Source organism: Vanessa tameamea, chromosome 4 (genome assembly GCF_037043105.1).
Source record: "Vanessa tameamea isolate UH-Manoa-2023 chromosome 4, ilVanTame1 primary haplotype, whole genome shotgun sequence".
Classification (NCBI taxonomy): domain Eukaryota; kingdom Metazoa; phylum Arthropoda; class Insecta; order Lepidoptera; family Nymphalidae; genus Vanessa; species Vanessa tameamea.
In genome coordinates this window covers 14,051,567-14,077,859 of record NC_087312.1, presented here as the reverse complement: position 1 = coordinate 14,077,859, position 26,293 = coordinate 14,051,567, and the positions used below count along the sequence as shown (strand labels likewise).

Sequence of the window (26,293 nt, the reverse complement as noted above, 5' to 3'; positions counted from 1 at the left end):
CTTTTTAAATGAATTCGTTTTGTATGCAAACTTCATTTGATGAAGATAAATCTTGCACCTTGGTTTTTAATTACATATTTTATGTTGCCAACAGTAATTTATATGCGACGCTAAAAACTGTTTATTTGTATTAATATATTAGAATAGAGCTTATAGTAATTTTATGTCAAGTAATCTACGCATAAAAAAAATATTTTTATTCTTACTAGGATCATATCACGTCAAAGGATCGTTTGAGTGGAAAAGGATTGACAGGTATTTATAGTTTAGAAATTGTATGACAGTTCAATTTCGTTATTATGAAACAGTCTGAAAATCAATCTATCAATAGGCAGATGTCTGAGATCGATTTGAGTCGCGGATTGTATATATCATATTAAATTCAACCGCTAGTCAGTGATTTGACAATCAATCTGAAATTCTATGGTACAATATTATACGATCAATAAAGCTTATATCGGGTTTTATCTTTTTTCATACTGAGTCTTTCAGAAGAAACGATAACGCACCAACGAGATCGAAATAAAACGTCCAACCTATCTAGACGCCAGACTAAACTACTAAAGACGCCATTAAATCTAATGGAAGAATTCTATAGTGCCTGAACCAACTTGGATAATTAAGCAAATTGGAGCAGAGTTACGAAATAATCCCACTGTCTTAGACTCTCTGTTTTTGACATTCCTAATAATGATTTATAGAAGGACCGATTTCATAGCCATAATTCAAGAGCGGCTTCTGGCGAGTAATTCGGCACAAATGGCAGAGACTAGGCGCCGCCCCGGGCGTGGCGCGTTGATAAATGTTTGTTTCTTACACTTTTGTTCCTCGAACAAGCAAAACCAATGCCTATCGAAGGAATATTCTAGAAACAAAATGCGGTTAATATTATATAACGTCCGAAATCTCAAACTGAGGTCTTTCTTGGTGTGATACAAAGTAACACTTTTAGAGCGCGAATTTATCTTTTGCTCTAATTAAATTTTATTATTTACGTTATCGTGAATGTGCAACTGTGGAGAGAGCTAGTATTGAGGCTCAATTTAGAGTCCTTACAAGTATGTACATGCTCTTATAAAAGAAAAATAAACAAAGTACAGCGCGATTCAAGGAGCATACTACACCATCAATTAACCTAATTTTTATTTTTATGTACGTTACAAACAAGGACCCCGTTTCATTTGATCTTTTAAATTCAATAAGTTATTATACCGGAAGCGCTAATAGAATCCTAAATTAAAAAGACAACGACAAATTCGTTTAACAAATTAGGCGGTTAATTGTTCGCCGAAAGTTTGATTAATGACTTTCCGCGATACCATAATCTAAAACACAACTTTATTTTGAGTGAAATAAAGGCGTCAAAGCAACGTAGAGTGACAAATGGTGGTTTCTGGCATTGTCTTAGAAATATGACGTCGCATGCTCGAGACAAAGGATCTCCCACTTCTGCACCGGTGACAAAGGGAGGTAATTAAAATATAGCACTTGCAGGCGTTCGGTGCTCCAGCTATAGACGGGTAATTGTTATACGGAAAATAATATAAAGCTTATCCTTAATCCTAGCTATATTCCTAAATTGCGAATAAATCGAGCCTCGCGCCACTACGACTACGAGCGCTCGCTTACTCGTCCCTTGGGAACGATTTGCAAACATAAAACTTAAAATTAAAAGTTTGTTTATTGTTATAAGCATTTATTTCCGTTAATAAAATTTGTTCAAACTAGTTTTATATTCGTTTAACTTACAAACAATATAGCGGTCTAATGGGTTGACACAGATTTTTCTCTTTCTCTCATCAGAAACATGACATTTGAAAAAAAAATAATGCACTGTTTAACGATACAATTTTTATGATAAAGGTTGTAAAATTGGTCTTATAATAAAGAATTATTTTAATCACTTTATCACTAAGATCTTCAATGTAAGAGTATAAATCTGTTTGAAGAAAGTATATGTCTTATTAATTTAAACTAAGCTTGTATTCCTGTTAAGAGTATCACATTTTCTTACGCATTCCTTATATTTTCCCATACATACATAACAGTAAAGAGTTCGTGTAATTAGTTCGTGTCTGTAAGGCACAGTTTAAAAAATCTTGTGAAAAATAAAAACACATAATTCATGCAAATACGGGTGAACATAAATCAGATTATAAAGTGTAACGTGCTCATTCCGTTTACACTGGATTTCGGGATTTGCGAAAGAATGTAGGATGTTTTGAAGCTGTTGTCTGTGAAACGGTTTCAACGTTAAAAATAATATTGTTTCATTCTGATAATGATGTCAGTACTCTTAATACTAATTTATAAATGAGTGCCATGATGTGACAGTTTATAGAGCCACTCTAAATATCGCAGCATCAAATCCGGACAAGCAACGCCTTGTTTATATTGAAACTCGAGCGAGACTAGCTGGGGCCGCGTAAAAAAAGTTTGAACAAATCTATAATATTGAATTGTACAATATACTGTTTATATGTTTAAACATTCTCATATTGTTCTACGTAGAATGATGCTTATCATAGATTAATGCTAAAATTACCTTTCATATTTTTTTGTGTAGTAATGTATATCATTTTATTCGTAGCTTGATAAAACAGTTACTTAATTAACACCGTCATCAACTTGGACCACAAGCTAAGCTATACAATAACATCAATTTGCTTTTGAGTATAATGAAATAAGCTAAACATAATATGTAACACGAAAAAACAGACAAAATAAGTACTTATGTTGCACACGAGAATTTCAATCAAATTGATTCAATTGCAAATTTTAAAACGTTTTTGAACATAGTATATCGATGGGTCCTACGTACATGGGCCAATGCAACAATTTTAGTATTTTCACTTTTTTGTGTCAAATGCTTCCTTTTAGTCTATTTAACAAGTTTCATTAAAATAAAATACACATTTATAGGTGCAAATACTATTTTTTTCTACTGTAAAAGAGCTTATGTGACATAATTTTAAACGTATAAAGGCAAAACGGTAATTCGAGACTTATACGCGGGGAAATCCAAACACGGAACGGTGTCGTGCTGTAATAATAATTTATCAATTTTTTAGTGAATATTATGTGTGTTATAAGATATAATTTAGTGTAACATGACGTCCAAACATTAATCTAAGTATAGTAGAAGTCGGAATTTAGTAAATTTAGCGATTGGTAATGTAAATAATAGTGAATCGAGTGAGCAACTAGGTTATAAAAACGACGAAAATAAACACACTGATCTTTGTAAGTATTTCATTGTTTTATAGTATTGTCATGTATTAATAATATTGATTTTTACCTAATCAATAGTTAATTATTGTACATATAATTTAAAAAAATCCCGTATTCTGGGTAGAAGGGCCAATGTGCTACTTTGGCCCTTATACTTGTTTTAATTTGAAAACAGACACATTGGCCATATATTTTTATTTTTTATTCTTTCAGTTTCTAGTTCAAATTAGTTAACTTGAGTTGTTTTATTTACCATTCTTGCACACCGAAAGAGATTTAAGTAGCTTACTGTTTATTTAGTACTATCCACATTACTACATAGTGTACAAACATATTCTTTTTCAGCTTCTCCATTCCATTTGAAGCTGATGAGATATTAAACGATTATAGAAATCTAAATTTGTTGCAAGATATCTTTAATGACGATAAAGAGTTAAATCAAAGCCATCAAAACAACACACTGCCACAAAATGTTTCCATCGCACCTGTTCAACTAACTCAATCCCTGGATAAACAACATTATACTGATATGTCACACCTAAATAACCATGAGCCAAATGAACCCACTGTCGATAATGTGTCCTTAAATAGACCTATAACAACTACTAACCCGTTGGATGAAATTAGACACACTTCTCATGGGTGTGACAGTCAAGACCTAATTCAAATGACAAATGAGCGATATACGTAGCGAACATACTCCTATGCCGTCACCCTATGGCAGTATAAACCCTTTTGGTAATGAAGAACCAATTCCATCAGTTCTATCTTTACTAACGGATGACAATGTGTCCTCTCCGATTTCACAATACTCATCCGGAGAGGTTCCTGTTCCATTAAGTTCCAGAAAAAGAAGATTTACAAAAAAAAGAGACAGCGGAAGATTACGGGAAACATTTTGTCATGAATGTATAGATTCAAAGAGAAAAAGACTGAAAAATACAGGAAAGTCTTACTATAGTCGAAATGGTAATATAAGATTAGGAAAAAAACTGGGAGAACCATGTCAAAACACGTATAAATTGATATGTTTTCAAAAGCTAGATGACGACACAAGAATTGAAATTTTTAATAATTTTTGGGAAATCGGTGACCATTCAAAACAGTACGATTTTATTAGTAACTATGTTGTTAAAATAAATAAAAAAAGAACAATTACAGACGGTGAATCTCGGAGATCATTTACATACATTTATCATTTACCTTATATTCAAAACCATCAAAATTCTAAGTTAATTGTTTGCAAACAAATGTTTTTAAATACTCTTAGCTGTGGACCCAAGATGATAAGAACCGCAATATCTAAATCAAGTGACACCGGTAGCTTTGCTTTAGTAGACAATAGAGGTAGGCAGTCACCATAAAACATCTACAGACCCAGATACGATCAAAAGTATTTGTGATCACGTGAACTCATTCGAACCGGTTGATTCACACTATTTTCGTAAAGAAAGTAATAAACTTTATTTAGACGGATCATTAAGTTTTACGCGAATGTTTAATTTATATAAAGAGTGGTTTGATTCAACTAAGTATGGTAGCAAATGCGAGTCATTAAGGCAGTATAGAGATGTGGTCAATAAAAATATCAATCTGTCATTTCACAAACCCAAAAAGGATCAATGTCATGTATTTCTATCTTATAAAACCAATCCAATAACGCCGGAAATACAAGAAAACTTTGAAAATCACATCAAGAACAAAAAATTGTCTAGATCTTTAAAACAGAACGATAAACATAACGCACAAAATAATCCTAAAATATTTTGTGCTACATTTGATTTACAGAAAGTGTTGCTAGCTCCTAGTGGTGAAATTAGCTTATTTTATTATTGTAAGCGATTGAAAGTTCATAATTTATCTGTTTTTGATATTGGGCACTTGGTTGGTACCTGTTATTTGTGGAATGAACAAATAGCCATGAAGGGTTCAAAGGAAATAGCTAGCTATATTTACGATATTATTAAACTTAAGACTAAAGAGGGCTGTGATGACTTTAGATTTTGGTCAAATAATTGTACTGGCCAAAATAGAAATAGGATAATGTTTTTTATGTACCTCTATGCAGCTAAACAGCTTAGTATTGATATTAAACACACTTTCCTTGAAAAAGGACATACACAGAATGAGGGTGATTCCATACATGCCACAATTGAGAAAGCTTCAAGATATAATTCAATGATTATTACTACTGATAATGATGACAACGAGTGATTTTGTTTTGTTTTTTAAATGTTTAATTTCTGCATATAAGGATTTTATTAATTTTGATTTTATTATTTTTTCCTCTTAGGCCGTGTACTAAGAACCTTTAATTATGTTAAATATATTTTTATTTTTATAAGTTTGTTGATTTCCAACGTGATTTTGAAAAGGTTTTTACATTTAGTATTGATTAAAAAAAAAAAGATGTTAATATTTTTTATTTATTTTTATTTTTGTGATCTAACTGAGGGTTAATAATTTTATAACACTAAATAAAATAACGTATAAGTGTCAATGTGAAATATATCATAAAGTTATTATATAATTATTATCAATTTAAGTTATCTATTTATTTTAAACCTTTTTTTATAAATATGTATACCTTAAAAAATTTAAAATACGCGTTCTTTTAAAATTAGTTTTTGGCGAGTAAATCGACCAAAATGACTGATTGGCCTTTTTATTAATATTTTATCAGTATATTACTATACAAAAAAGTCACGTATATAGTCATATCTACGTTAACTAAAAAACTAATATTACATAAATAAATCAAACTAGCTAAAAAAATTAACATTAGGTGTCACAATAACTGTGCAAAATTTTAATAACATAAGTTGAAGCATGTAAAAATTATAACCAATTGAAACTTTGAGAGCGTCTACTGAAAAGTTATCAATTTTCATATTGGCCGTTCTACATAGGACCCATCGATATATTAGCTTTATAAGGATTAATTCTCGTAAAAAGTCAAGGATAAAAAAATGCAATGTAAGCGCAAGAAAATGTGATTGTTTACATCACATTAGATACCTCTAAAATTATCAATATTTCTATTCTATATAGGAACAGTCTAAATATTTAGAAAAACGCATTAAAATCCTTTGGGTAGTTTTAAAGATCTAAGCATACACAGTGTTAGACAGACAGCGCGAAGCGACTTTGTTTAATACAATGTAGTTATGCAGGCATGACAAATTATTATAGTTTTAGAAATGCAAACAAAATACAAAAAAATAACATATTATTATATTAGTTAAAAACTACATACAATAAAGTAGATAAATAAGGCCCTCCGAGTGTCAAATAAATCCATTCTGACAAGTAAATCTCGATGGATATCAAATGATTATAAGGCGACAATCGATAGATTTCTAGACTCTGCAAAAACCCTCCCACGTCCAAGAAAAGGAAAAAGGTCTCTCGCAATAAAACCCCGTTAATACCGAAGCTCGCACAATAATAATAATTTGCATGTGAGGAAAACGCCTCGAATAAGCGAATATATATTCTTTTTTCTTTGGAAAAGTGTGCGAATTCACGCCTCCGAAGACGTTCGTTTTATTGCGCACAACGATCCGCGAAACTAAATTGCTGAGTCTCGTACTATGCTTTGAATCACTTAAACACTTTTCTGTTCTTACCATTTTCAGAATAAATAACAAACCAATACTGCGTACGTACGTTGAGCTTGTTAAAACAAAGTACAACTGTACAAATCGTTTCAAGTTTAGAAACAAAAATGTAATACTATCTTTTATTTATTCCATTTCATATCCACGCATAACTTGTAAAATCAAGTGTGGATCTTATTATTGTCGGTTCTCTTTGGTGGAGCCTACATTCCGAAACAGTAGTAGCTTTATATTTAATGTAATCATATAAAAATAATAAGTACTTTAATCGATTATATTTGATTTGATTTAATTTAAGAGAGACTTACATTTATGCACACGTTTGTGTTCTGTTATACTTGCTTGTATGACGTTACCGAGAAAAGAAAAATATAGGCTACCTCGTATAAGAGGCAATATGTTGTGATATATTTGTAATAAATCCACACCTTAATATCATAAATTGACCAAGCTTACCTGCGTTGAATATTTGAGCAAGTACAAGAAAGGCAATCTATTGAACGACGAAATTACAGTGTCAGTATCGGTACTATTATTGGTATCTAATGCTTCAGAGAAGTAATCTTCACGCCTTTCTGTTTATAATTCTCAGCGATGAAAACATTGCAAGAAAATCAGCATCAGTCGGGTCAAAATCTGCAACACGTTTAACCAACAACCCGCTCTGAAGCAAGCAAGAAGAGATAAGGACTATATTAAGCATTGTGATATTTACAGATCGTAACTTAGCAATTGAAGTTGCGATTCGTTGAATATAAATTAAATTATTTGTTTTAAGATCCGAGACGAACTAATGTATAGATAGATGTAAATTTTAACTGTAGGTTGTTGATTCAAATCCGTGTAAGCACCGACGGTGTTTCGTGCGCTCGAGTTATGTTTATAGTTGCCCTCGTATCGCATGTAGGATGTAATTCCGCTAGTCGTATATTTTTGCGATGAAGCAACGGGAACTCAAAAGCATTCGGTTTTCGATTTATCATAAATAAAATACAGTTGCATTAATATTTACTAAATAAGTTAAGTAATATGTTGGCCCCTTAACGCAAGGGAAGATGAATTGCTTCTCCTCGAAATTTGTCAGTGCAAAATTTTTGCATATGTTTTTGGTTAAAAATAAAATTAAAAATAAAATTCATATAAATAAATTATATTTAAAATTCAATATCAAAATTTATGGCGACAGATAATCAAATTATTTTACGATAGAGTTAAAAAATACTCCGATCTTATTTTGCTGTATACCTAATATATTGCGGTACGGTTAATAATATCTGTTTCAAACATAATAAAATATAATATTACTTTAATATGATCTGTTCAAATAACCCGTAAATGCTAACAAATACTTGATTGGCTATACAATTCAGTAATTTCAATACTATATAAATCCATTCCAATCGGTCACAAATAAAAAAAATGATATACCCACCGATTAGACAGTCAAATGCGGCACGCGAGTAAAGAGCGCAAGATTAATTATGAAACAGCTGATACTTAATAAATAAAATAAAATTAGCACATAATACTTTAATTGAATTTCATACTTACGTAGCTTGAATGAGTTGCCAATGAAAGGAATAATAAATCTCTCGTAATGATATTCGACCTATGACGACCTCCGTGGTCGAGTAGTGTGTACAACAGTTTTCATGGGTACGCTACTCCGAGGTCCCGGGTTCGGTTCCCGGCCCAGTCGAGTCGATGTAGAAAAAGTTCATTACTTTTCTATGTTGTCTAGGGTCTGGGTGTTTGTGGTACCGTCGTTACTTCTGATTTTCCATAACACAAGTGCTTTAGATACTTACATTGGGATCAGAGTAATGTATGTGATGTTGTCCAATATTTAATAAATATATATATATATATACATATATATATATATATATGTGTGCACAAGTAAAAAAGTTCACGAAGCTTACCTTCAACAGTTTCTCATCCTGTTCTTAATAAGAAGACAGTAACTAGATATCAATAATTTATAAAGGCCATATGATATCTTCCTTGGTCATATTGTCCTTTGAACACAAGGGAACGGCGATTAAAGGTCATAAAGAGTTTCTAGTAACTTTTACACGCTGTTAACTTAAATATAAATAGCTTATTCAAGTCGTGCAAAACTATGAGCATTTTTAATAATAAAACTTCCATCACGGTTCTCATTTTAACAAAACGTTTCCAAAGTTGTCTCATAAGCGTCAGTCATACAGCCACTCTCTCACGCACGAGGCGTACGACCGAATCTTCATTCAGCGTGGCGCTTTCAATTTTCGCTATGATTCAGCCAAAGGCCAGGGGCCTTTGTTATTGCTTGAAATATTGTTTGCGATCTCTCATTTTATACCAAACGGGATCTTCAACGCGCTGTCTATCAAGTCTTTGTTGTGTAATCCTGTTGTGATTCTCATTCGGACACGTTTTTTTGTTGGCCATTCGTGTGTTATAGAGAATTTTCACGTTCTACTGATTTCAGGATTATACATTATAAACAAGGGGAAATGTTTTCGTGTGGGAGTTTTTGTACGAAATCATTCAAATATTATTGTTGTATGTAAAATATTTACTATAGAACGTGTAGCGTTATATGATCATAAATATTTTTTACATGAATTACACTAAATTTATTTGAATAAAACACAACTTGCTAAATTTTATATATGATATATCATGTATGACATAGTAGATCGGGATATATTTTCACTTAATATATGTGACATCTGTGATTAAAGATAACATATCGGTTAGGTAGTAACGCCTCGCTAAAGCTCAGTTTCACACTCACTGTATTCCAAATGGACGAGGCCCTTTAAGCTGAATTAATTCATCTTCAGTTGAATTCGTAGCTTCAGACGTTAATCGCTCGTCGCAACTTGACCGCCATATGTTACAAATTATGTGGGCTCGAGGAACAGAGGAGTTATAGTTTTCATTCCATACTATGATATCAGTGTTATCGTAATCTCAATCAGCTTCATTTATATTATGTATTCAGTTACGTCGCTTGATCAATCGCTTGAAGCGAAATCGAATGCAATTGCATTCCTTTAAAGATACTCTCCTATATTGCAATTGAAAAAAATAATCTCGATGAAAATACTAAATAAAACCAATAAATACAAATGTATTAATTAGTTACAAGTCATTGTTGTCGCTTCATTGACAATTAATTATCATACAGAATATTAAATTAATTAAATAAAAAATCTACATCCCAGCCAGAGTTTGAGGTACTGAGAGGAGAATGAATTAATGAACGGATAAAATAATCAAATGCGAAGTAGTATTACAATGAAAATAAATACAACATACAAAAGTTTTGTCATTTTTAAATTCAAATATCAGGTTATAGACATATTGCATAGCGAGAATTATGTTAGTCAGAGACAGTTTCGTAGTTTAAATAGAATAAGAGAGTCTTTTAAATAAGTAGCTTAAAGTTAATAACATTATATGCACATATGATATGATAATACTTTAATATACCGGTCATTCAACCTTCTAAAAATATATGTAGTACCTACGTATAATTAGCCGGACGTTTATAATCGTACATTCTATATTTCCGCATTGCTTTTATCTTTGATCGAATTAGAAAAATTTAAAAGAAATGCACATTTAATGAATACAATTTCAATGGGACCATATTATTAATTTGTCAAGTATTAAAATGTAGATTATTTCTATATATATATCAATAAGTATTTGTTACCTATTTCTTTACGTTATTACTACGTTGTTATTCCTGAATTTTAACTAACTAAATTAGTGAAGATAATTATGAATCGTTTTCTTCTTGAAATTGTCTTGACGCTTCTTCTGATGTATTTACAGTATTTGCTTTATATTAATGCATAATAATATCTCCACAGCCTTTTGTGTCTTTTCCTTCACGTCTACTGTGGCTACACGTCCATTTAATTTGTATTCGTTTTTATTGCTTTACTATTAGGTCACGCGCGCTCCATCTACATCGCCTTTCATTTTATATCTTAGATTTGAACTAGAGTATTTGAAAAAATGTATTTTTTGTAGCTTGAAACAAACGTTTGGTGTTTGTGTGCGACGTCTCGGTGACTGTAATATAATCAAATGAGTGCGCCTTACAGTAGTGACAACATCTGACATAGTATCCTCTTGGAAATTTGTTTGACACCATATAATAGTCAACACTAGCGAAACGCGCGCTCATTGGTTGAATCAAATAGCGCGCGCTTCCCGTTACATATGTCCGTTCTTTTTCACAAAATCACGATGAAATAAAAGATGAATGTAAATATGTTATTAAATACTTAAAATGTTGTTTTTTTTTTATTTAAATGCAATACATTAGCACAGACAGATGATAAAAATTGTTTGAGAAGAAAAGTTAAAGAGAATCAAACTCAATTTCACATTTTTTTACCAGTTAGGATTCGATGCGCTTAATATTATAAACTTATATAATATGTTATATACTCAGAAACAATCTAGGCAAAGCAAAATCACGAAAGTGTTTTTAAAGGCGACTAAATTCCAAGCAAGACTTCGACCCATTTCTGGAACAACGGGCGTTGTATTCAGTGCAATAATCCCAACTCCATTGTCTAAGCACAAAGGCACCGTTCAGGTAAACTATCTGTGCTAAATAGTGAATCTCTGTGCTATCTGCACTTTTGTCTAAATGTTTTGATTTCATAAAATATATTTATTCAATTCAGGTGCGATGGTCTTGTTGATAAAACACGTAGATTTTAATCAAAAGCTCTGAAATCTTAACAAAAAAAATAGTGTTCAAAATTAGGAAAAACCATATACAAATACATACATAAAAAAACATAAATAGAATATAGAATATTCCTTAGATTAAATTTTATATGAAAAATGCAGATATATTATGTATTTATTCTTACTTGGTGGTAGGTATTACAAGTCCGTCTGCGTAAGTACCACCCACTCATCGGATATTGTACCACAAAACAACTTAGTATGGTTGTTTTCCGGTTTGAAGGGTAAGTGAGCCAGTGTAACAACAGGCAAAAGGAACATAATTTTTTACCTTAGTTTACTGCCTGTTTGTTTTATATCATTATCTGGACTTTGTTAATATATAATAAAACTAGTGGTCGCTTTCACTTTAGTAATTGGTCGTAAGATGTCAGGTACGAAACAAAGTTTCAATAAATTCAGTTCAGTGGTTTGGCACGGAAGTGTAACACACACAGACAGACCCTTTTACTTGGTGGTAGGGCTTTCTGCAAGCCCGTCTGGATAGGTACCACCCACTCATCAGATATTCTACCGCCAAACAGCAGTACTCAGTATTGTTGTGTTCCTGTTTGAACGGTGAGTGAGCCAGTGTAACTACAGGCACAAGAGACGTAACATCTTGGTTCCCGAGGTTGGTGGCGCATTGGTGATGTAAGGAATGGTTAATATTTCTTACAACGCCATTGTCTATGGGCGGTGGTGACCACTTAACATCAGGTGGCCCATTTGCTCGTCCGCCTACTGATATCATAAAAAAAAGACACAGTTACTTTCTAGAACTCATAATATTAGTGTTGATTGTAATTTTTTGTATAATCCTTATTCGATCTATAATATTTCATCTACTATGAGTAAAGCAATCATTGCCATAATAATAATTATTTGACACATGTAAAATAACAACAAATATTAAATTATTCGCTATTGCTTCGTAACACTTAAGTTACCAATAGACGCCGGCAATTTAAATTTCGAAATGAATCAATAACGTTCATCTCTGAATATTCGCGGAATTGGCTCAAAATATATTTCACGGTGATTCTCAATTCGAGAAAATTAAAGCGAGTTAATTTTTCAGCACCAATCAGAATATTTGCTTTACTTATTTCGGAGACTCTCCTGATTTTAATAATATTAAGCAGCAAACACTGTGATGTAATTATGTTTATTTTTATGAGATAATTAAGAAATATTGTGAATAATTCGGAATTGTTGTGTTGTTTGATAATAATAACCGACGAACTACGAAATTTTATTAAAACTGTCTTTGAAATTTCGATCCAGTGTATTCTTCATATAATAATTCAGTATTTTCATACATCAATTTAAAAGAAGTCAGACAAGTACATAAAAATTAATAAAAAAATAATTTAATTTAAATATACGGCCTTGTAGGGATTTTAATAAAATTTATAAAAACGATTCAATGATATTTAACCGACACAATATACTAGAAATATTTATTTATTTTTTATTTATAGCTATTAGACGGGTGTGTAAATAGGCCTTTCGAAATAAATGGTCAATAATGCCTCTATACACATACTACTTAGATCACCTAAGATTTATGTCACATGGGTTAACAACAGAGACGATTGAATGCTCTGTCTCACTTATCCTTCAAACTGGAACGAATCAATGTCATTTGATGTTAGTACAACTGATTCTGTGCATGTAAAATTACAGAAAAATTAAGAAATAAGAGTACCTACTGACCAACACGTGCAAGTGCTCTAGAAATGTATTGGAATAGATATATATGAAATTTCTCTTAATCCGTGTGTTTATTTAATCCCTGTGTGATTACGTCGCCTTGCTAATTAAACTTACGGCTAAGTCTGATCATTTCAATTAACTAATGTACTACGTATATAGAAAATACTAGAATATTTCTCCGAAACCCTTCTTGATGCCATATAATGAGAAACTGTGGCCACAACATTGTTAGAAGTTATTTACTATTTTATTTGAAATAAATAGGTAGACTTGCTACTGATAGTAAGTGGTCACTTTAGACAAAAGACATTGGTGTGGGAAATTTTAACCACGTTACAATGGCTCACTCAACCTTCAAACCAAAACAAAACAGTACTAAGTATTGCTGCTTCGTATTCTACTTGGAAAGATAAAATTATTTTTGTATAAATTATATAGTTTTTTTTAGTAAGAAATAAACAAATTTGCATTATCCGATTGCTTTTTCCTCAACGCACTTACAAACACTTTGAATCTATCAATCATTAATTTTACAAGATTATATTAAATGTACATCTAACATTGGTTCGTAATGTACATAGATTTTATTGGAAATTGGTAAATAACTCAAAAGTAATTTTTTTAAGTTGTTTACTTTTTGTCTGTCTTAGGAATGATTTATTGAATTTGTGGAGTCGGACACTCCCTGTTAAATGTTCACCCAAACTTTTCGTGTTTGCATACTATTTTGATCTTGTGAATAAACAAACACAATGTCCCACAATTGTGCTAATACCTCGTCTTAAAATTAGACCATAGAAATTAATTCATGTTTGTCTTTGATTGAACTTATAATGTTTAGTTGGAATTCATAGCGTCTAACCACCAGACTATAAACGCTTTTATTAGTGACGTACTATACTATATTATATTCTCAAAATATCAATTATTTAACAATTATAGTCATTTGAGCCGAGACCGCCCAGTGATTAGAACGCGTGCACCTTAGCCGATGATTGAGGGTTCAAGCCCAGACAAGCACCACTGAATTTTCATGTGCTTGATATGTGTTTATAATTCATTTCGTGCTCGGCTGTGAAGGAATATATCGTGAGCAAATCTGCATGTATCTAATTTCAACGAAATTCTGCCACATGTGTATCCACCATCCCGCATTGGAGAAGTATGGTGAAATATGCCCCAAACCTTCTTATCAAAAGGGGACGCCTTAGTCCAGCAGTGGGAAATTTACAGGCTGTTAATGTGAAAATGATTTATTTTTTTGTTACTTGTACTATTGCAGTACTGGTTAGTACTTTCAAAGAAGTTCCACAACACGAGAAGTATATCCACCGACTTGCATTAGACCAGCATGGTATAATTAACTCCAAACCTTTATAAATTGAGAGGAGGCCATAGCACAACAGGGCGTTCACAGGCAGTACTATACTGTGTATTGTGTACCGTTAGCCACCTGATGTTTAGTATTCCCCGCCACCCAGAGACATTGACGCTGTAAGAAATGTTAACCATACTTTACATCACCAATGCGCTACCTAACTAGAAATATCAAATATTCTACCCATAGTTCTGGTTCACTCACCCTTCAAACAGCAACACAATAATACTAAATATTAATATTTTCCGGTAGGATACCTGATGAGTGGGCGATACCTACCCAATCGGGCTTGCACAAAGTCCTATCGCCAATTAAAGTCAGTTATTTAATTGGTATTAGTATGGCACACAAATATCTAGATTTTGTATGTATTTCAATTATATCGACAGTCCAATCTGCGTGGTGAACCAGGCATCATCGCTGGTCGCGTTTTGATACGGATAACTTCACTTTATACAACCGAATTTTTCCAACTAAGCCGATCGAATATTTTCATGAAATACGAACTAGATTGATGCCGATAAAAATAAAATAAACAAACATTCTATCCTTTAAAAACGCGCTATAGAGTTCTCTCGTAGATTGTGAATTTTTTATTAGTGTATTGTTTTATTTGCTTTAAGCACTATTTATGGATCTGTCGGGCGTTTTTTTTTTTTTTTTTAACATGCCGCTTTGTTTTTCGACGTGAATGCACTTAAATGTTAGCAAGAAAGTTTTAGTAGCCCGTTGTTTCGGTGAACAGACAGCTGGCATTTTTTTTATTGAACTCTTTATAATTTAATTTGAAATTAGGTCAACTTTATTTAAGAAATAATATGTGTTAATTTAACCCTTGAAAGCAGCTAGACTACCACGAATTTTTTTATAAAAACGGTAGTACTTAACGTAGTCTAAAGGCAATCCCTCACTGGAAGCATTCATTTGTATTGTAACAGTTCAGATTCCAAACATTCCACGAGTGAGTCAGGAGTACTGAGCCATACAGTGGACAAAATGTAATTATACAGTTTGTAACATTACATTAGATAGCACGAAGAATCAAGCATTACAGAGTAAAAACAATTGTCTCGACTGCAGAAAAATCTTATATTGTTACACCACAGGCAAATGCTCGTCAGTCAGTAAGGCGATACTATAGAGTAATTTTCAAAATGAAATATTAGACTTCAACATTTCTGTGTAGAGGATAGTGCTGCCAGTGAAGAACAGCCCTAAGATTTGCTCACATTTCGCCTGTCAACGTTCGTGACGGTCAGAGCTCCCGAAACAAAATTCTCGAAACAATTACAGTACAAAGCTGTGTGAGCCATTTTTAATTATTTGCTGTTATTCTTTTATTTGAGCTGGATTAAAGACTATTTCGTGACGAAAGTATTGTTATACGTTTTCTGCAGTTTAAATTTGTATTATTAAAAGTATAAGTTATTCTGCGTAGTATATTATATCTATGTATATCATTTGATTGTCTGAAACAAAAATATATATCGATATTCGATTTTTTTTAAATGGTATCGATAGCTCTTTGGAGTAAAAGATGAATTCCATGCGAAGAAAAAGTTAAAATAATTTTCAAACTTCGACTCTCGTTCTAAATAATTTTATCACTTCGACATAGAAAATACATCAGCGAGAAATCGAAAAACAAAACGGTTTTTTTCACGTGATCATGACAATTTGCAATTTTTGATTGAACGTGGAAATACCTCGAAGCGATCGCTTCAAATTTTTGACAACTTCATTATACAAACAAATGGTAGAGTAATTTTTTTTTTTATTTAAATTAAACAATAGATCAGAGATAACATAAACATATAGATAGACCGATATTACATAATTGGTAACGAACAATCAAAATCAAAATATACTTTACTCAAGTAGGCTTTTGAATCGTCATTTAACAAACTCTATTAAGTGAAGCTACCATGATATTATGTGGTATTATCTTGGCCAGTAAATTTAAATTTACAGCTATAATAATACTATTACCTAGTCAATAGGTGTAAAATAGTATATATTGAATTTCCTGTAAGTTATTTTCGGTATAATCTGCATCCGTATGTATAAACCGAAAGGGTGGGTAACCTTACATTAATAATTTTAATAATACCAAATTGCTTAGTGCCGAGATAGCCTACTGTTTAGAAACGATGGTTGCAGGTTCAAACCTCACCTAGATTAAAATATATATTTTTTCTCTTACTTGAAGCTGAAGGAATAGATCGTTATCTGCATGTGTCTAATTTCAACCTACACACATTGGAGCAGCGTCGTGGTGCTCCTAACCATCTCATTAAAATGAAGAGAATAACCTAGCCCAGCAGTGGGACATTAACAGGCTTTCGTTTACCAGGTTAATTTACTAAAAACTGCTTACTTGAATAAAAACGTACTATAATTAAATTTCCAAAGTAGTCCTAAAGTTCGTAGGCGTTACATTATTTTAAATAACTATGCTATATCAAGAAATACAATGTTGTGTTTATCCAATGAACTATTTGAGACGAATCTATCCTTGTTAAATTACCACAGTACCGAGCAAGTAGGAACTAGTTATAATCATTTTAACCAGTACGATATCAACATGAAATGTAGATACTACGTAGATAGTAGAACCATCAAACTGCACGTCCACATAATGCTATACAAACACAATGCGGGGTTCCGCAATAACTCTATTACCGTTAATGCGTATCCGACATCCGCGGGTCATTGTTCGCGGCCGCTGCGGATGTGCCGCGCTTAGGCCTGCTTCCGGAGCGACGGGCCCCGTTCGCGCAAGATGGCGCGGAATGCCGACGCTGAAGCGTTTTTCGTATACATCTGTTTATCTATATACAACTTTGAGTAGAAATATTAATTGTAGTATCGCTTTTTCTATTGAGTACGTGTAATATTATTACCACTCGAAGAACGGATGCGATAAAATAACATCGGAATCAGCTCCATTATACTGAGAACCGAAACATTATGAGCACTGCTCGATAGATAGCTTAAGTGAAACGGAATAGTAATCAACGGAGATGATTACACAGATATCAGCGAATATCACACGGAAGAGATCGCTCCTTAGCGATAAGGGTCACTTATGTATCTTTTATTTTATTGTATCTTGCAAATGTTTTGTGTTGGCGTGCAATTAAGCGTAAGATATTACAGGCCTTAAATTTTGATTATATCCTTGAATCTCAGCTTATCCGTTAAATTATTAATAGCTAACAATAAGGCTAAAATTTTATCAACACACATACGTACCTAAAACATTTTCTAAATAGCAATATGCGAGTTTTAAAGTCGAATCTGGATAATACAGTTTTTCTCTCAATATTTTTTTCGTGTATGATTTAATTGATATTCATTTAATTTTACTTTATCTGTTAGTACGTATTCCCGCTCCCCATCGCACGATGTCCTCACCTTTTCGCCGCTCTTCCGGCGAGCGGGCATTAGAAATAAATCGTTTGTATGTATTTTTGACACACAAAAGCCAGAAAAACCTTCTTGTTTTTTACAAAATTAAATTCATTTGTTTATTTTATATAAATTATTTTAAAAATCCACGATGATATAGAGAAAACATATTGAAACTCTATAAAATAAGGCAATGCAGGTGGCGGTAGGTATTTTCATTGATATGAAAATTTGAGACACGTATTTGGATAGTAATATTTATTATTAACTTTTAAGATATGATTTTTCTAAACTTCCTACTGATGAATTCTCAATACTTAAAGCTAAAACTGATTTGTCTTTGGATATTTATATAAAGATAACAGATATAATCAGATAGAGCAAGTGGACTGCATAGGAGATTCAAATTCAGCGTGAGCTCAAATCTTTTATTTTTTATGTCGCTTAATTTTCGTTTATAATTCAATATATTAAGAACGGACACAATCACGACATAGTTTAACAAGAGTCTGTCAGAACAAAGTAATAATATTAATTATGTTGATGTACGAGTTGCATAATTATTAATTAAATTTTCAATAGTACAATGAAACATGGAGATACAAATAATCGTCCACTAGAGACTTAACGTCGTTACAGGTTTAGTAAGATATATTTACTAGTTAATTTTGAATTCATAACAAGCAAAGTTAGCAGCTATAAAGCGCTTCAGAGAAATTGTTCCGAATATGTATTAAATATCCAATTACTCAAAATATCTAGCTACGATAACGAGCTACGCGCTGTATCGACTATCGACAATCGACTCGCTGCGAGAACATCCCGAATTATCGTAAACTACTGACCCGACACTCCATACGTGCGTTGTTCCGCCGCACGCTAAGCTTTCTTGTCAGATAATTTTTAACCTTATTGAGAAGTAATAGAACAGAAATACTAGAAAACGTTATATGGTAGAAGTAAGTACGGGAATTATTTGTTGAATTTATCGAAGGATATGTTTTCAGATCGGCATTGCATAAAGTGGATAACGATTCTGTTAACAGTAACGTCCTTGACGGTGTTACCTTTAAACGTCGAATTTAAAGTAATGTGATTTATCTGAAATTCGGATATTGGATATTTAATATATTCAGGGACTTTAAACACATATTTTACAATACCTGAAATGTATTCGCAACATTTTCGTTTCAATTTTGACTTTGGTCTGGGCGCAATGAAATATATATTTCTAGTTATGACCTAGAAATATATATTTCATATTTTATTTTAAACGCAAAGTTTTATCTGTAACGTAACTTAATTTCTCTGACGCGAAAAGTCTTATGTCACAGAATCGTTAATTACTTATTAAAAATTAAAAATAAATTCTCCCTTCCTAATCCCTATAAGTATACTTCTTACCCCTGACATGTAAAGCATAAAGCTTAAACTAGTTATGGGTACCAACTATTCCCAGGGGTCATACCGAACCTGCTACTTCCATATCTCTAAATATTCCTTTTACTGTTAAGTTATTGAGGGCTTATACTTGTAGAGTAGCTGTGAAATACGTCGAAACTGTTTACTCGTTAAACATTGTATTAAAAGGTAATATTAAAAATATTTATTTAAACCTGAATGCTAAGCCTAATGTCAACAAAACCGATGGTTTATTGATTGTTCGGTAATGAATGAATTATAATGTTTTCCTTTAACTTGCTTCTGTTATATTCTCAATGGAAATTAGCCAAGAATTAGCCAATAGATGTGAACTTATAGTACCCAAGTGTGGGCGAAAACGCAGTCTGCCTACTTATTCGAAACTAAAAACAAAAACGAGTACCTATCCAGATTCTTGGCAATTACAGTAGAATTTACATTCTACAGCTTCGTATTTAAATTAACCTTATTAATTGTCGATATACATTTTCAAAAAATAAAACTTAATTTCTTTGTGAATATTGCAACTGGCAAAAAGGACTGAAATATATGAATACACATTACATACTAAAAACTGACTCCGCCTATAAATTTATAATCTATTCGTATACATACATACATATAGGTTAGTTTTTATCGAAACAATAAAACAATTAAATTGTTTTTGTGTGCCAATAAACGATAGAGCAAGTTTCAAATATAAACGATGACTTTTTGTATTACACACACACACACACACACACTATTTGTATTTCTATAAATTGGGTGACAAGCGAGCAGACCGCACCGTATATGAATATATCAATACATTCTACGAATTGTTATTTGACATCGAAATTGAAATGAAATTGAATGAGCGCGTTGTTCTAGTTCGATCGATAAAGTTACATTCGTATTAGTTTAGTCACACAAGTATCTACGTTAAGTACGTACTCTTTAATAACATTACGAAGGCACCTTACGATACTGGCTGCTCTGCTTCGCCAGGATAATAGAAACTCTGGAGACTGGAAATTGTACGTGTGTACCGCGCCTCGTAAAGCACATAAACATATTGATCCTGCACCTGAACTCTCATTAATAATTACTTTAAATTATTAGTTTTAAATTTAAACTTATCTTTACATACAGCCTTTTTACGTACAGCACTCGAATTAAATTTACGGCCAAAGAAATTTCAATTCAAAATTCGAATTTATTGAGCGTTTTATATTTGTAAGTAATATTAATATTACTTACAATTATAAATTATATAATATATCCAAGAAGGTTAACGAAAGTTTTACGTGTTACGAAGTTAAATTATCTATTAATACGTTATACGTACGTACGTACCATACGTTCAGCATATTCAAAAATATCATAGAACCCTATTTCAATACAGTCTTCTGTAGTAGACATTTAAAACGTTTCGCAACAAAACAATTTAAAACTGAAACCTAGATTACAAACTATAATTCTAAAACCGTTACATAAAAAACGGAAACTCAATGGTCTTATGTTTGTTTTATTTAATAGTTATTATTAATAACTATTAATATGAAATAATAGTCTTTGTCTCATCACAAGATGAAAATGGTTCTTGCGCAGAGTTAACTTACGACCAAGTGATACTGAATTTTCGAATTTTTAGTGTCGAATAAAATTTACGAAATGTGTATTAATTAACCATTTTCATGTAATGAACAATTTCTTGTTATTATGATCAGACCATCCTTGCAAGTTTATCAGTTTGAGCATGAGATGTAACGCGGTCGTATGTGTGAGAAACGTTCGTTCTGCACGAATTGAGAGCGAACAAAACTTCGTAACCGACAAACCTACCAAAGTTTCTACAGCGTGCGTAAACTTTTTGAATTATGTTTGTAAATTTTGCTATTCGTTACCAACGATAATTTGTAAATTTTAATAATTAAATTGAATTTAGAGCGACTTCAGTCTAATTTTTTATTGAAGTTTTGTGCAATATTATAATGATAAGAAAAAAAGACTAAAATATATTCTACAAGGCTATTAATGCAAAAACATTCCCTATAAGCCAACCTTAAGAGGACAAATAAACTTTCATAGGTTCGTTCAGCACAACGTTTCGTCCTGTACAGGCTAAATAGCTTTGGAAAAAACGTTATAAGAACAAATTAAGAGGGTAATTGAAATAGTTATTTGGATTACTTCTAATTGTTTTTAATTGGAGAAGAAAAAATTATGTATGTATCATTTTTTGATTGATTTTTTTAAAGTAATTACGGTAATTATATATTAATTAAAGTCATCTTAAAAATTTGAAATTAAACACTAGATAGAAAATTTTCTTTACTTGTTGTGTAAAGGAGCGTTCCGTATGGAGACCGCTAATTTGTTCCAAACGGCTGACACGGCGAATGAGTTAGATGAAAAATTGTACCGATGAAGAAGAATGTTGAGTAGCAACTTTCTGTGTGAACGTACTTTCTTTGACAAGTGAACTGCTAAGATTTCGTTTTATACTATATTTCAATATAAGTAGTAAAACTTAAAAAAGCCTTCATGGTCTCTCTTAAGTATTACACCTGGTGAGATTTATGACGATAAAAGCGTACACAGAGTGTGTAAATTAATGTAATTTACTAAAATATATGATATTCTTTTATTCCATTGAAAATAAATTCAAGAGCAAAAGTTGCAAAGTTTAGCATAACCTACTTAGCTGCAGTCTTTAAACCAGTTTCCTCGAAGCGAGGCAACGAATGGTGAAATTACGACTTGAAAAAAAGCCCTAAAACGGCCAAAGCAATTTGTCTTGAGTGGGTAAAACACTGAAATATTTGGGAAGTTACGAAACGTATTAAAGTTCGGACTTCACAGATGTGGAGCGGATACCGGGCTAGTTCTCGAGGTGCTGACACTCACTGACTTTTTAATTAATATGAAAAAGTTGGGCGGCCATTGTGGCCCTTAAATTTATAAATACAGTTATAATTAACAGCCTGCGACACCTCTGGATCGCTCGAGCCAGGGGCAACTTTTATAAACAAGAAAATATTACATTATACGTTGATACAATGAGCTCGTTACGAAATAAATAGAATTTTTCTTTCAATGAATTAACAGTCACATTGAAACTGAAAGATTATTCCTTTTACTCTAATAACGTTACTTTTTTTTTTACAATGTCTTAATAATGAGGAAAAATATTAATTTCGTTCCTTTGTTGGCGGTTCAACTCCCTATGTTTTTATGTAATTATTTATTTCATTTTGTTTTTCATTTATAATAGAAAGGCCAACTGGCTAATGGCCCACCCGTTTGTAAGTGGTCACCAACGCTTCGCCAATGCTTCAACAACCTTGGAAACTATGACGTCATGTCTAATGATGCTAAGTAGAGTTCTTTAGTGGTAAAAATGTGATGGTATACCCAGACAGGCTTGCATAGACGCCGATTCGGTCATTGAAGCTAAGAATATTTATGGATTTTTAACTTGTTAAAAGCAGCAGAGATTTACATTTTTTAGAATTTTAATAAAACGTTCAAAAGAGAAAAAATAAGGCTTTGTTTACATGAAAATTTCACGTAATTCTAAAAAACGTTGTAGTTAAATTCAAGTTGGCGTAGCAGTAGCGTATGAATTAATTATTGCGCCAAACTTGCAGAAAACGTATAGTTTTCTTGCCTCTGCTGCAGATGTAATAAACATCTAGAAGAATCCAGACTTACTTTGGTTTGCTAATGAATTTTAAAGTTGGCTCTAACAATGTGCAGTTTTTACTTTATTTCTTCGCTGTTTACCATTGAATCGCTACTTTGTTTGATTGAATTCATTTGAGTTCTTGGAAAAACTTTTCAAAGACATTAATAATAAAATTTGATAAAAGCACTTATAATACTTACTACTTATAATTTCAATTTTTTTTCTTTAATAATGTTCTTATGTTAAGTTTACAATTAGATAATATTAATACCTAAAAATATTTTTGGAGTCGAATTATATAAGCATTACTTGGAAACAAATTTATTTAATGCAAATTTTTTAAACGATAATTTCAGTGACGTCAGCAACGATAATTTTAAGTTGTCGCTCTCATCTATCTTTCATAGGATTGGTTAATCAGTTGATGTTAAGAATCTTACCTCTACAATATGGTGTATATTAATTATTCATTTGTTTTATTTTTATTATACTAATTAATGATTATCGATATCGAAAATTATTCGAAATTTAAATAAAAACCTAAATTCCTCGTCGAATCTTCTAACCAGAATGCTCATTCTAAGCCGATTGTCCATTCGAACGCACGGTAAATCTCTATTTGAATCAATATATGTTGATATGATTTGTTATGTAATTACAAGTTGGCAACTTCATACATAAACATTTGTATAATAAAAAGTATTACACATCATAATAACATCAAAACTCTCAACCAGGATACTTAAGAGGTATTTGTATTCAATTTATTTACTGATCCTCCAAACCAGGAAACATCCAAACAAAGTATAACTGTACAAGCGATAACATAATTAGTGATCGCGTGGTACCCTGCCGACCCGATTCACACCACCACTTGTAAAATACTAGCTCGGTCTACCATTTCAGACATCCAAGTAGCTTACTTAATCCATTCGTTACTCGAACCGTTTCAAAGCCCAAACGGATGGCATAAGTAAATTGTCTTTCTCCAGGATTTGCTTTTTAACCGAACTTGGAAGTTTGCCAGCTTGACGTATCTGACCTCCATTCCGCAAACCGCCAACACATTAGCTTGGCTTAATGGAACATTATGGATGACTGCACAAAAAAAATTTATTATATAAAGCGACATTGTAATCACTGGTATCGTTTTATTCTACCTAGAAGTCTAGACCAAAGTTTGGGTGTAAATATCTTATGAGATACAACAAGGATACACTATTATAAATCGTGTGAATTTTAGAGCTCAGATAGTCTAGTGATTTAAACGTGAATCTTAACCAATTTGTAAGTTTACGTTGGGACAAGCACCAGATAATTTTCAACCTTAAAAAAATATGGTACTAAGTCAACCTTGTTTAACGTCACATGTATGTTATATAATCGTGGCCGCATAACATACATTATGTTATACAAACACATTTTACTTATTTTCATACAAAATACTCAGCTTAAGATAAAGGAACATCAAATGAATTCATCGCGCTAATTTAAAGCAAGTAAAATGACGAAGCGTATGTTCTGTTATAAGTTTTATACGTATCGATTTAGTTATCACAATAAAATGCCTAATTCATAATTACGATAATGTGTATCTCTGTAACGCAGTGTTATTAGCAATTAGCAAAACCTATTTGTTGAAATTGAAGAATCAATTTTCTGCTTTAGTATTATATTAAATATCTGAATAAGCTAAATAAATAATAATAATTAGTAAATGTTTTATTTATAATGTTTCTTTGGTTATAATTGCTCCAGTTTGAAACTTAAGTGTGCTAAGTGTGTCGCTGTAATGTCGCTAACTGAAAGTTACATAAGTGTATACCAGATATATAAATTATCTACAAATACGGAACAAGGATGAGTATAATAACCAGCCATTTTTGACTGAGATATATTTTTTATTCAAACCAATGTTTCGATAGTTCCAAATCAGATATAAATATGACTTCTTGAGCAAAGATCATAATATAGTCGTTGTAGTAATAAACACAAAATAGTCTGGTGTTTTCAAAGTTAATTTAAAGAGCCAATTAAAATATATACTAGTTATTTCCCTGTGGCGTCGCCCACCAGTTAGGTTTGAGGTGTAAAAAAGTAGCCTGTATCCTTCCTTAAGGTTCAACCTTGATTCGTACTAAATTTAATCAAATTTAGTTCTGTGTTTTAGTCGTGAAAACGTAACAGAGACAGACATACAACTACTTTCACATTTATAATATTAGTACAGGTTATAACAATTGTAAGTCACTATTTGAAAGTTTGGGCGAAATTAACAATAATGTATAATTTACAACTTGAATAATATTCCGCGTTATATTCTCTGAGCTCTCTTTGTCTGACATAAGTAAAGTTACACTAAAGTTTCAACTAAGTGAAAACTTATATGTTTCGAAGTAATTATCGCTGCAGCCCGCGATCACGTACGAACCAAAAACTTATCTTAATGAGATTTGGTGAAACACTAGTTATTCTAATAACGCTACTGGTGGCACGTCATTGTTAGCCGAGATAAAATTGTAATTTACATTTTGGGAAAACTTTACATTGAGTACTAAAATCATTAATTCTATTAAAATTCTAGTTAACGACTGTAATCAGGTATAGCTACGTGATTACTTTTCGGAACTACAAATCATTCTATGAGGAGTATATCATATTCATACATAAGAATTGCATTCATCATTTGTAAAAAAAATATTTACATATATACTCGTAGTCGTTCGATTGATCGAATAATTTTGACCTTTAACAAAAACTCGAAAAAAATTTGCAATATATAAATAGTATCAAGAAAAAAAATCTGACCTGTATAAGGGGATGCCGGCATCGTCTCTAAACCAGAACACCATGTATACTTTGTCGTTGGCGGCCGTGCCCAGATCGCAGGGGAACTGCGCGACCATCCCCTCCACTGCCTGCACGTCCACTGTGCGCACACCCGCTGAAACAATAAAAGATCTGTTTTAATTTTTGATTTTAGTTATTTAATAGTATAGCATATTTGTCTAAACTGAAATCCAATAATAAAAAAAAAAATGGTGAAAAACAGCACTTTTTTGTGATTTTTAATTTTATTTAATATTAATATAAGAGCAT

At 32.0% G+C, this 26,293-nt stretch overlaps 1 protein-coding gene across 1 annotated transcript in view; it reads right to left on the bottom strand.

The window, feature by feature from the left end:
• Side-ii (sidestep II) overlaps window positions 1-26,293 on the bottom strand; it is a 394,183-nt gene that overhangs the window by 208,013 nt on the left and 159,877 nt on the right. Inside the window, exon 3 of the mRNA XM_026633535.2 lies at window positions 26,003-26,138. Within this exon, the coding sequence (XP_026489320.1) occupies window positions 26,003-26,138 (136 nt within the window). The remainder of the gene's footprint in view (window positions 1-26,002; window positions 26,139-26,293) is intronic.